This window comes from Mastigoproctus giganteus, chromosome 12, assembly GCF_048544385.1.
Source record: "Mastigoproctus giganteus isolate SK-2022 chromosome 12, ASM4854438v1, whole genome shotgun sequence".
Classification (NCBI taxonomy): Eukaryota; Metazoa; Arthropoda; class Arachnida; order Uropygi; family Thelyphonidae; genus Mastigoproctus; species Mastigoproctus giganteus.
Genome location: NC_143586.1, coordinates 46,547,000 through 46,559,599, shown reverse-complemented (window position 1 = coordinate 46,559,599; position 12,600 = coordinate 46,547,000). Strand labels below are relative to the sequence as shown.

The 12,600-nt window shown below is 36.5% G+C and overlaps 1 protein-coding gene across 3 annotated transcripts in view; it reads right to left on the bottom strand.

Moving 5' to 3' along the window:
• Window positions 1-12,300, bottom strand: part of Actn (alpha actinin) — a 307,581-nt gene extending 295,281 nt beyond the window's left edge. For 2 of the 3 annotated variants that reach the window (XM_090386850.1, XM_090386853.1), the window contains exons 1-2: window positions 12,143-12,300; window positions 10,246-10,378 (exon numbers count right to left, since the gene is read on the bottom strand). In XM_090386850.1, the coding sequence (XP_090242976.1) occupies window positions 10,246-10,368 (123 nt within the window). In that variant the 5' untranslated portion in view covers window positions 10,369-10,378; window positions 12,143-12,300. The remainder of the gene's footprint in view (window positions 1-10,245; window positions 10,379-12,142) is intronic. The other variant, XM_090386851.1, reaches the window with a different exon arrangement.
• Window positions 12,301-12,600: the final 300 nt, after the last annotated feature.

The window sequence follows — 12,600 nt, the reverse complement described above, 5'->3', positions numbered from 1 at the left end:
TGGCACAGATCAACCAACAGTGTAACAATTTGGCTCAATATTTAAAAAGATTTAATCTCTTCATTATCTTGGATAAAACTGTGATGATAATCTTCTCTCTTAACCTAACACCAAATATACTGAAACCATCACTGAGAGCTGAAATAATTCCCACAGTTACAAGTCATAGATTTAGGTGTCGCATTTGATATCATGTTGAGCTTTTTCCAACTCCTAGTCAATAATACTAAGGATACTCGCTGCCCATTTTTAATGCAAAATGGGGACCATACAAGCGAGAGCTTGCTTAAAAGGCCATTATGCAAAACAAACTATTTTTAAATGGTAAAAACAACCACTTGAGTCTACTAAAGCCTTCCACCGAATTTTTCATTGATGAATGAAATTCAGTGAATGAATGAATACTCCCACACATCACTACTAATGGTCATGTTCCATTCACATTTCTACTAATGGTGAAATCGTGGTGGTTTGTATGATTAGAATGTGAATTCTCCCTATACTACACCTCAATGGTTATTTATTTGAGTGCCCAATCTGAGATGCAATACACCAAATCGACAGTCATGGAATCCGTATTGAATTAATGAATTTCTCCATTACTCTAGAAAAAGCTTGAATAAGAGCAATAAGATATAACTAAATGACAAAGATTTCTCTCCATTTTTGGAATATGCTGAATAGGAGTAAATTTTCATGCAACAAGCAATACAAGTGAATTAAAAATTTTAATTTAAAGTAGCTTGGAATATAATCAGCAAAATTTGCACCTTCCCAAGTAGGACCTCAATTTGCATTGGCATGTGGTATAATGGTGTTCATTTCAACAAGGTGACAAAACAGGTGTTTAACCCTGAAGTGTTAAAACTACTCAAGAGAGCTGTCACTGTGACAGACTGTTTGTTTAGAGTTTATCAGCTTTGGGCATAGTGTACCAACTGTGATCAAGATTGATCAAATTCTTCTATCTTGTTTTGAGATAAAATTAGAGGGGTCATTTGGTAAGACGAAATTTGCCATGACTCAATACAGGAACTCGGGAAATAGTGGGGCACTACTAGGTCAGCTTGCCTTTGCTTTCATATAAAGCTGAAATTGAACTTTCTGGATTCATAGTAGAAGGGATTCACTAGATAATATGGAATCCTTTTAAAGCATTATTACTAAGCTATTACCTGTAGCCAGCACCTGTGAATTCACTTCAAAGGTGTACTTTTGAAAAAGGAAAGATCTTATGTCAGGACACTACACAGCTTGAAAAGGACATCATTCATATCACATGGTTGACAGGATGGGGAAAGGAAAGGGAAAACCTAACTCTGGAGTTAAAATATTGTGTTTGTTGCTTCAGTTCCTCTAGCAAGCAAGGTGGTGGTATCACATTAGATAATGAAGATCATTTAGTTCCTATTATTTCTTAGTACAGAGGCTGTGGCATTGCACATCGACTTCTGCTTAAAATTACTGTAGTTTACACATGGAAGCTTATAACTAATAGCATACCACGGGTCAAGTGATGGAAATGCACCAGGGAAGCTAAGCTGGATGAAAATAAAAGTGAGAAAGTTACATTAAATTTTTTTAATGATCATAGTCACAGTGACTACCAACAATCACCAGCAAAAATGAATGAATGGTCACTGTAGGAAGCTTTGTTATGGATTGACGTGATATGGCTGACTGCTACAATCCATTAAATTTTACCTCTTTAAACAATAATGAAAGAAAGAATAATTTCAGTTGGTATGAGGCGTCTCTAAGGAAAGTAATATCATTTATGTTTTTAAATCATTATAAAAGTTACAAAGAAGTGCAAGCAATTCAAGATATTATTTCTCCCATTTTTATCACACAAGGTTGATTATCACATGGCTAATCATGCTCTATCAATTCAAAGTTTTCTGAAGTTATTTATGGAGACCTATTTTACAAGGAAGCTAGGCACAACCATAGATTTCACATGCACCTCAGTGACCAGAATTTGAAAAGCACTGCTGATAAAAAAAAAAAAAAAATATTTGGCCACTTTTCTTCTCATAATGTCTTATTTTGTTTGGGTAAGACATATCTAGGGTTACTAATAGTTTCTCCAGGTGTGATATGGGTATGTAAAGGATTATTAAGATACTCTGAGATATCCAAGCACAATATACATTGTGCTTGGATATCTTAGAAATCATGGGATACCTTTCGCCTGGATAAGGTCAGTCACATGAGGAGGCATTGAGTCCACTAGTTCATGAAAGCATTCACAGGTATTTCCATCCATGCTTGCTGGACCACTGTCCATAATTCAATCGCATTCCTGGGTGGAGGATCCAAAGCTCAAACGGACCTTTCCACAGCGTTTCAAAGATGTTCCATAGGGTTCATGTCTGGTGAACAGGGAAGCCATTTCATTGTGATAAAATCTGCAGAATGATCTTCGAACCATGTTCTAGTCACCACGGTTCTGTGGGGAGGCACACTGTCCTGCTGGAAGAGTCCATTGCTCTGTGGGTGCACGATGACCATGAAGGGATGCAGATGGTCTGCAAGGATGGACAGGTATCGTGGACCGTTCAGAGATGCATCTAGAAGTACCAGAGGTCCCAATGTGTGCCAAATGAACATGCCCCAGACTATTACTGACTGTCCACCTGCCCGAACAGTTCCTTGTTGACATGACGGTGCATAGCTTTTTGTGTGGTTTCTGTCAGATATGCACCCTCCCATCCACTCGAAATAATTGGAAATGGGACTCAGACCAGGAGACCCATCTCCAATCATCCAAGGTCCAGTGCCGATGTTCTTTCACCCAGTTGAGGCGTAGAATCCTGTGTCGTGATGTTAGCAATGGAACTCTGATGGGTCGGTGGCTCTCATAACCTATTGTGGCTAATGATTGCCTGATGGTCTTGGTAGAGATGTTTCTGGCTCCTCCCTCACTGAAGTCGGCAGTGATTTGTGCCACTGTTGCTCTCTGGTTGGCTGAAACAATGTGAGGCAGATGTGGACAGCCAAGTTCATTCACCACCTTTCTCCGTCCACAGCGCTGTCCATGATGAGATGTTATTCCGGAAATGGCATATTCCCGATACACTCTTGATACTGTCAAATGGGGATAGTGCAATTTCTGTACCACCTCAGCAATAGACTGATCCATTTGTCAGGCACCCCTATTATCCCTCTTTCAAAGTCGTTTAATTCTCGACATTGATCCATACTGACATCGAATTACCATCTATGTGAATGCAATATACCTATATACCTGCCAAGCGGTGGGTTCGTCCACTAGCAAGAGGGGTGACAGCATTGCATTGCCCAGGAACCAGGTATCCCATGAATTCTGTCCTTTCAGTGTAATTTCTGATAATTTACTTCTGTTTTATAAAAGAAATTCCTTACTCACAAATTTCTACTAAATTATAGAATTTCCCAAAATATTAGAAAAATACAAAACCTCACAAAGAATTTATGTAAGAAATAACTATTTATATAATTATACAGTATTATAACAGAATTAAAAAAAAAAAAGTTCTGACAGTGAGAATCTTAAATCCGAAACGCTTAATCTAAAAAAAAAAGTAATTATCAGAGTGCCCACTACTTTTTTGGTGAACGAATAATCATACTGAAATAAAAAATATTATCATCATCTTTTGATGAGAATTTGAACAGTCATTGTCTTAGGTTTTTGGGAATTTTTGACACTGAAGTCATGTTCCCTTTCCTATGGTACTCTATGAACTAGAGTCCATAAGGTTTTTTGTGTAATATGTATGTACAAATGTGTGTTCGTGGACCAAGTTATATGTTGCATAAGCTGGGGGGGGGGGGAGTGAGATCCAGAACTAACTACTCTCTCTGCATATCTATAACTCCAACTGAAAAGGCATTTATGAATTTCCCCAATCTCTGACTGAATTCAAATCCAGGCCTCTTAAAATGAGTGACAAATGGCAAAGCCACTATACTGTCACAAAAGGCCATCTTCTAATTAATTGTACTGTTAAGACTACATTAAAAAATACTTTTACTACAAACTGATAATTAGATCACCTTCCCCATTTACAAATTTCCTTTTTTTCTCAGGAATTTAAGCTTCATTTTAAAGTATACCACAATGTTCATTATAACTCTCAGTTAATCTAATGTTTAGCTCATGAAAGTATTTATAATATTTGCATCAGCATTTTTCAACCTTTTTAGAAACAGAACACTTTTAGAATTTTTGAAAAATTGGTAGAATACCAAACGTCTATAAACTTTATTTTGTTCATTCACTTACTGTAAAGCAAACCTTTGTTTTCATGACTTAAACAGAATAATTCAAATTACATCACAAAAATTTGTTTTTAGTAGGGATATGTTGAGTATATTTTCTTTTTCATTTTAAAGAACATTTGGGCAATGCTTGTGACTTACCAGTTTTCCACAGAAACTGGGTGAAAAACACTGATTTATATGATCAAGCACATTGCAATGGAATAATATTCAAACGTAACACAAACATACAAATATTATTCCAATTACAACTCGCAGCAATTCAAGTACAACATCAAAAAAAGTCCATGATTCTCCACTTTCGTCAACTCATCTACCAAGCTTAATATTGCATATGATCCTATGGCTTTATTCTGCATAACCATGCAGACTTTTTTTACAAGTTTTTGGTGTGCAGCTACTTAAATCTTCTCCCACTCCACCTGTCCATAAGGCTACGGCTAGTTCTCTGCTTGAACTAGGTCTGTGAAGCCTTGTTCTGGATCTCAGTTGTTCCTGAACATTCCAGAGCTGTTCAGCTGGGCTCTAGTTTTGGCTCCAACTAGTTACAGCAGGCTCACCACACTATTCTCAAGCTGTTATATGGACTGTGCATGGTTATGTTTTTTGTTTTTTAGCAGCATTAGCAACTAAGGCCATATTGCTCTGGGAATATGCGGTGGTCGTTCCCAGACCTTTCCGCATCCTCCATATTTGGTGGTGATGGGCTCGAATCCCGGTCTAATCAAGAAGCATGTGCTACGCACTGCTGCTCCTTCCCACCTGGCTACGGAGGCGTCTTCTGTGCATGGTAACAATGCATGTTGCCATAATGACAAAATATAGCCCTTCTCCAAATAATTTCCACAAAACAGATAAGGCTAAAATGTTCAGAATTTTACAAATAAAGAGCAGAGTTGTCATTGAACTTCATTGCTAGTGTAACATAATCTAAGAGAAATTGTCTTTTGGCATATGCTACATCCATCTCAGGCCTGGATTGCAGTGAAAGTCATTATTCCATATTGCATTCTGCCACTACTGTCTAATGTTTCCATTCTCAGGATAAGTGGTAATATGCACTTCGGGAAGATAGCTTTGATTTGAGAGCAGCTGCATAACCATGGTAATCTATCCTATGAAGTGTGTGTGTTTTTTTTTTCATAGCTGCTTGGCCTAACTCTTATCCCAAATCTGTCAACTGTGTCTCAAGTTAGTTCATTAAGGGTGCCACTCTTAATGAGCTAACTTGAGAGACAGTTCACAGAATTTATTTTAATTATTCACATTGGCATTGGTATATGCAAGAATGTGATATGATGATTATCCCCGATTTACAAGGCCTCTTTGTTTACCTCCATTTCAACTGTCAACTACCATTTATTACACCCCACCAAGTGCGTTGGGGCGCTTGGTGGGGTGGTCTATCCAACTTGAGAGGAATGGTCACATTACCTGCCTTTCACTGGTATACAACATTTCCGGTAGTTTATTTTTCTCAACTGCTACCTCTCAAATGAACAGGCTTGCTATTTAACAACCTACAAGGAGTAGTACAAAGGTAATGCCACCAATCTTTTTTCCTCAGAAAATTTAATTCCTACAACTATGCCTTTTACATCAATTAATCCTCAATCATTAATAAACACATTGTTATTTTTCCCCAAAATCACCATCATTTTCTATGCACTTCCACCATCTCCGAGTCAGATGCTGTATTCTAATCCTGTAAAAGTCCTTACTCTTGCTCCGGAGGGCTATGCAAACACTGTGCTTGAGCTGGTTGTTGTCCGCAAAATGGGTTCCACGGAGTACATCCTTCAGCGGGCTGAAGCGGTGATAGTGTTGCATATCGTAATTGGCTTGTTTCTAATTCTTCAGTTTCATTTTCTGCCTACACCAAAGCTCGCAACAGTTGTAAAGCAGTTATTAACCAATCCAAACTAGAGTTTGAACAGGCTAAGAGTAGAAAACTTGCTTCTTGCCCTAATGGTAGCCGAGCATTCTGGTCTCTTGCCAAAGCTATTGGCCGCAACTTTTGCCCATCTTTACTCCCACCTCTGTCCAAACCAGATGGTTCTGTTGCCACTTCAGCCAAGGATAAAGCTGACCTTCTAGCATCCCATTTTTCTTCCAGCTCATGTATTAATGATCTTGGTAAAACACCTCCCACCATTCCCAACACGCTCCATTCAATGCCTCCTGTGGTCTTCCGTCAAAAGGATATCAGAAGGATTTTGATGAATCTTGATGCTAAGAAAGCTCCAGGTCCTGATGGTATTTCTCCACTTGTTCTCAAAACCTGTGCTCCTGAACTTACTCCTATTCTTTGCCGCCTTTTTTCACTTTCTTATTCCAAAGGCGTTTTTCCTTCTGCTTGGAAATTTGCTCATATCCAGCCAGTTCCTAAAAAGGGTGACAAATCCCTCCCATCCAATTATCGTCCCATTGCAATTACTTCTACTCTTTCTAAAGTAATGGAGAAATCAATTAACCGCCAACTCTTAAACTACCTAGAAACCTTCCGTCTGATCAATGATCACCAGTATGGATTCCGTCAGTGTCGATCCACTGGAGATATTCTGGCTTATGTTACCCATTTATGGACTAATTCAATGGAAAGGTTCGGTGAAACACAAGTAGTTGCTCTTGACATCTCAAAGGCTTTTGATCGTGTTTGGCATAAAGGTCTTCTAAACAAGCTTCCATCTTATGGCTTGCCAACTGTTTTTAGTAATTGGTTATCCAGTTTTCTCTCTGATCGCTCACTGAGGGTGATGGTAGATGGCTCTCTGTCTTCTAACTTCTCTACTAATGCCGGTGTCCCCCAAGGTTCAGTTCTTTCCCCCACTCTTTTCCTCTTGTATATCAATGACCTTCTTCCATTGACTGGAAATCCTATCCATAGTTTTGCTGATGATAGCACATTGCATTCAACTTTCCATTTTGAGAAACCTTGTCCTGCTCAATCAGCTTCAACTTCTCGAAAATCTGCTACCAATTCCTTAAATGCCAATCTTCAGGTAATTCTCCAGTGGGGCAAAGACAACTTAGTTGATTTCAACCCTTCTAAAACTCAGTCTTGTCTTATATCTCGCAAAAAGGATTCTTCTACTCCTATGCTTATCTTTAGTGACACTCCGATTTCTAGGCAAAATTATATATCTCTTTTGGGGATTACCCTGACTTCTAATCTCTCTTGGCACAAGCACATTACAAATATTGCTTCCTCTGCATCTAAAAAACTTGGTTTTCTCTTTCGCTCTCGGCGTTACTTTTCTTCCAAACAGCTGCTCACTCTGTATAAATCGCAAATTCGCCCTGCCATGGAATATTGTTCCCATATCTGGGGTGGTGCCCCCAAAACCTCTCTCCGGCTTCTTGATTCCATTCAGAAGAGGGCAGTTAGGTTAATTAATGATTCATCTCTAACAGAGTCTCTCCACTCGCTTTCTCATAGACGCACTGTTTCTGCTGCATGCCTCTTCTACAGATACTTCCATGGGCACTGTTCTTCTGAATTGGCTTCTATAATTCCCGCTCTCTCTTTCAAAACAGTCCGAACACATGCCGCCACCAGCCAACATCCATTTACTGTCCAACTTCAAACCCACAGAACCAACTTTTCATCTTCCTCATTTATTCATTCAACTGCCGTTTTCTGGAACAACCTTCCTTCATACGTATTTCCTGAAAATTACAATCTACAGAAGTTCAAGTCCAATGTCAACAAATATCTTCTTTCATCTTCTTAACCTCAAACCCAAGCACGGTACTAAGTACTATAGGTCCTAATACCTCTCGTGTTCGGGGTTCACATAAAAAAAAAAAAAAAAAAAAGAAGGTACAAGATCTGGGCTATAAGAGGGGTGAGGAAGAACAGTGCACCCCAGTTTTGCAATTGCCTCCATAAATGGCTTCTTTGTGCTTATGCATCAGCATTGTCGGGACCCACTGGGTGCAAACCTTGTAGCCTAGTTCCTTTATGATGGTTATCACAGCAGGTTTCCCTATAGCTACTGCATCGTGCAATTTGCATGTTGTGATGCGGCGATCCTCTTTGATCAGCATATCGATCCAGCTCTAGTTGTCTGTTGTCATCTCCTAATACATGTTGGCTGGCCACTTCAGGGCTTGTCAACAATGTCACTTTCTCCACTCTTAAAGTGTCTTACCAAACATCTAACTGTACTCACATCTACAGTACCGTCACCATAAACATTTTTGAGATGCGTATGGATTTCGATAGGCATCACTTCTTCCTTGGTAAAAAATTCAATCGCTACTCTTTGCTTGATTGTATATCTGTAACACTCACCATTTTGAACTATCCGTGTGCTGCACTCACGAGACCAATCACAGCACCACTCAGTATGGTGAAACTAGAGACTTCTAGTGACACACAAAATGATCTATGGCACCACATTTGAAAACAAAAAATTAGGAGGCATTACTTTCGTACCAGTCCTCGTATTATTACACCTCCTAATATATGTTGGTGTGTAATGCCTGCCTGCATGCACATGCATACATTCTTGTTATAAATTATTTTATTTAATGTTGGACCTTTACTTATGCAATTGTGGAGGAATGCTTTATACACAAAACATCACATTTCATTGACAAACAATGTTTTGAGCAGTTGATTATGGGTGCCCCCAACTCTCTGCTCTCTCTCAAAAAAAAAAAATTAAAAAAACAATGCACTCAACCATAGAATCTGACTTAAAATTAGGCTTCCTATGATGACAAAAACAGTTGTTTCACTAACTTTTCCACTGTTGGACAAGAACATATCTGACATTACTGTTGCTAGTATGGTTTCACATGCATTAACATATGTTAAATTTGGAATGATATAAAATGAAAGAGGTCACTTGACAAACTTAAAAAGGTAAATAATAAATAAGATATTAGTCAGAAAAGCTGTTTAACTATTCCATTTGAACTCACGATTTCAGTCTTTTATTACTGCAACCCACCTATACTTAGTATAATAGCATATAATTGGCATATTTTGTAATATGCTAATTACTAATAACTCATTTTAAGTAAAAAAATTATCACTTTTAATATCCTTTCTAAGATTTAAACTAAATGGTCAATTACTGACTCAGAAAGAAGCCTAGATTCAATGCAATAGCTTTAATACTGAAATTGAAAATTATAAGATAGCTTTAATACTGAAAACAGCAATAAGAATGATTGAAGAAAAGAATAAGAAATTCGTTTTTAATAAATGGTTAGAGAAAACAGACAATTTGAGAAAAAAAGTGTTTGAGAAATAGGTTCAGGATCAGTTACACTCAGGATCTATAATAAGAGCAAGTGAAGTGGAAAATTTCCTAGGTCACTGATGTGACAGGCTACTATTTAGAGATGCCTTTCAATACAAGTGCAACTTGAAGGGAGAGGCTTCTTGACTGGGACATTATTCAAATTATTGACAGCTCTGGTCACACTAAATGGAGTGTAAGGATAAAAATAATGTATAATAAGATATAAATGATAATAATCCACAGGTGTTTAGAAAATATAAACTATTAATAAATATAGAAGACAAATAAATATGGGCTACTTGCATGGTCATAGCAACACTATATGAAAGAAAGGAAAAAGGCAGAAGGTAGCAAGGTAGGTTTAACTAGGGCATATTCTGAGAAGGGGAAACAGAATTCAAAATGAAAAATACCTGAAAGAGATGGTGGGGGAGTAACATTAAAAAACAAGGGTGACTAAAAAAATAAATAAAGTAAAAAGGAATGTTCCAAATTCCAGAGCTGATTAAATAAATAAAAAAAATAAAAAAAAGGTCTATAAGAGAGGGTCATTATTACTTGCTACTTGAGCTCACTGAGCTCAAGGATATTGAGATTTTAAAATTGCAACATTATATGTATATAAAAAAATGGTAAAGCAATTGTTTTGGTTTATTTTATCTCCATTTACATAGATGTAATTAAAAGGACACCTATCAAAGTGGTAAAAAATGTAACTTACTTTACGTTGTTGTTTCTCCCATGCTGGATCAAGTAATCCTTCTCTCTCCCACTCCTCCTCTTGTTCCATATATCCATCTGAATACTGATAGGATTCCATGTGAGTTATGTGAGTTTCCCCCATACCACAAGCACTAAATAAAAAATGAGGTAATTCAGCTGAAACATATGGAATATATGAAATAGATTCAAAAATAATAATAATAAAATAAAAATTAAATGACCATACAAAATGCCTATGTATTAAAATAATAATCGCAAAGAAAAAAAAAGTGAATTCATGAATACCATATCCCACTGATCTAAATAGGATCAGTCCCACTGCACTATCCCACTGATCCAAATAGGATCAATATAAATCAACAATACAGATTTCTTTAGCAAGCTGGAAGGCATAGCTTGCTAAAGCTGTGCCTTGCCAGTATTTACTATTATATTTACACTATTTACTATTATACAACAATATGTACTATTATAATTACTAGAAAGAATTCCAGACATGAATTTAGATTTTCAAGCCTACTAAGATAATTTTCAAATCCACTAATACAAGCAAAATAGTTATGTGTCTGGTAAAACAACTTTACATTAAAAATAGCTGTGTGATAAAAACACAAGTGCTTTAATATAATCATTATTTTGTTTTCATGGTTAGGTTAATGTTTATATTATTTAATTTATTATTATTATATTATGTCAACAGAATTGCTTTTATGTCATGTAATACTTTCGTTTTTCATTTAAAGTAACAAAAACAAGTCCTGATTTTTCAAAAATTAATTAATGCATTTAATTTACTGGATGGATAAATGCAAGGCTATATCTTGTATTATAAGCTGTTAACAATGATATTCATGGAATAACTTTATGCGAATGTTTGTAGCATCATAGTTTATGGAGGAGCCTAACTGAACTATTATTCCACAACCTTATCCAAAGGTATCGTTATTAAATTGTAAGCACTACATAATAATGTTAAGTGATTTAAACAAAAAATGTGACAGCAGTTTACTGAAGTATTACTTCCAATAAAGATGGGCGCGTGAGCGTTGTATCTTTTTTTTTTTTTATTTGTTTATTTCTTTATTCTTTAACATAATGACATTAGTAAGTTCATATCTGCTAAAAACACATTCAAACGTGGTAAAGGATATACAGTATTTTAAATCAAGCCCTTTCAGTTTGAAGGGAAGCAGTTCGTTACTATCCAACTCCGATAACCCTGAAATGCATTTCGGTTCAAGGGAGATAATATAATATACAATGAGGATGCTGACATGAGGTGCAACAATAAAATAATGCTGATGAGAATTCCTTTTCTTGTGTGGTGTAATGCAGCAAACAATATCAAACAACTTCCAAAATAATTATGGAATTTAACAAGTCTAGAATGTTTATGTAATCAAAGATGGGTTCAATGCTTTCGTTAAAATGCATTCGGCTTAAAGTCATGAAACAATAAACGTAGAGTTCACAGGGTTACTTTTATAGTACTTTCACTAAAACTATATAAGTATATCAATAAGAAATTAGTTATTAAGTAAAGAATATCTTAAGCCGGCCAAATACACCTTTAAAGGGCTTCCACGAAAACAGTGACAGATTAAGCATCTACAAATGAAACTACCATTCAAGCAATTATACAAATAACATTAAATACAGCATATTACTTTCACCCATTAGTAAAGATTTCTAGAGTGAAAGCAAACTGATCACTGCTCTTTTTTTTTTTTTTTTTTTCTTTTTTGGTAAATTACGAAGGCGATACCAAGAATACTTGAATTTCAAGAGCTTAGATAAACTGACTTATGACAAAACATGTACTGAACACTATAGAGTGTCAGAGTTAATGATCAGGTGTATATTTATTTTAAACAGGGAAAAAAAAAAAACCTCACCTCTAAAATCGTAAATGTTCGTTTATCTCGCAAGTAAGAGTCGATCGGTTTTGCTAGAATACACTACAACTACCAATGCTTTTAATACCTTAGTCCCGGAGCACACGGGCTGATTTTAAGAGTGTAATATCGCGAAGGAAAGCCTCATGCCTCACCCAGACTGTTTTCATGAACAACCAATCGTTAAGCCAATAGTAGTCACATGCTTCTGAAAACGTGATATTAGAGATTCCCCTAGCGGTTAGGAAAATAGTTCACCCTTAAACTATATTTTCAAATTAATGGTTTTAATAATGTTCCATCTCATAATATGATCAATGAAATTTCACATAAATATTATATTGAAATGATAAAGCAAGTTTTTATGCTTTTTGGAATTTGTTTATCGTCGTCCCGTTGTTCGTCGTTTCGTTAACTCATCACAACTTGGGTATCACCTCCACACCCCAGTGAGTGAC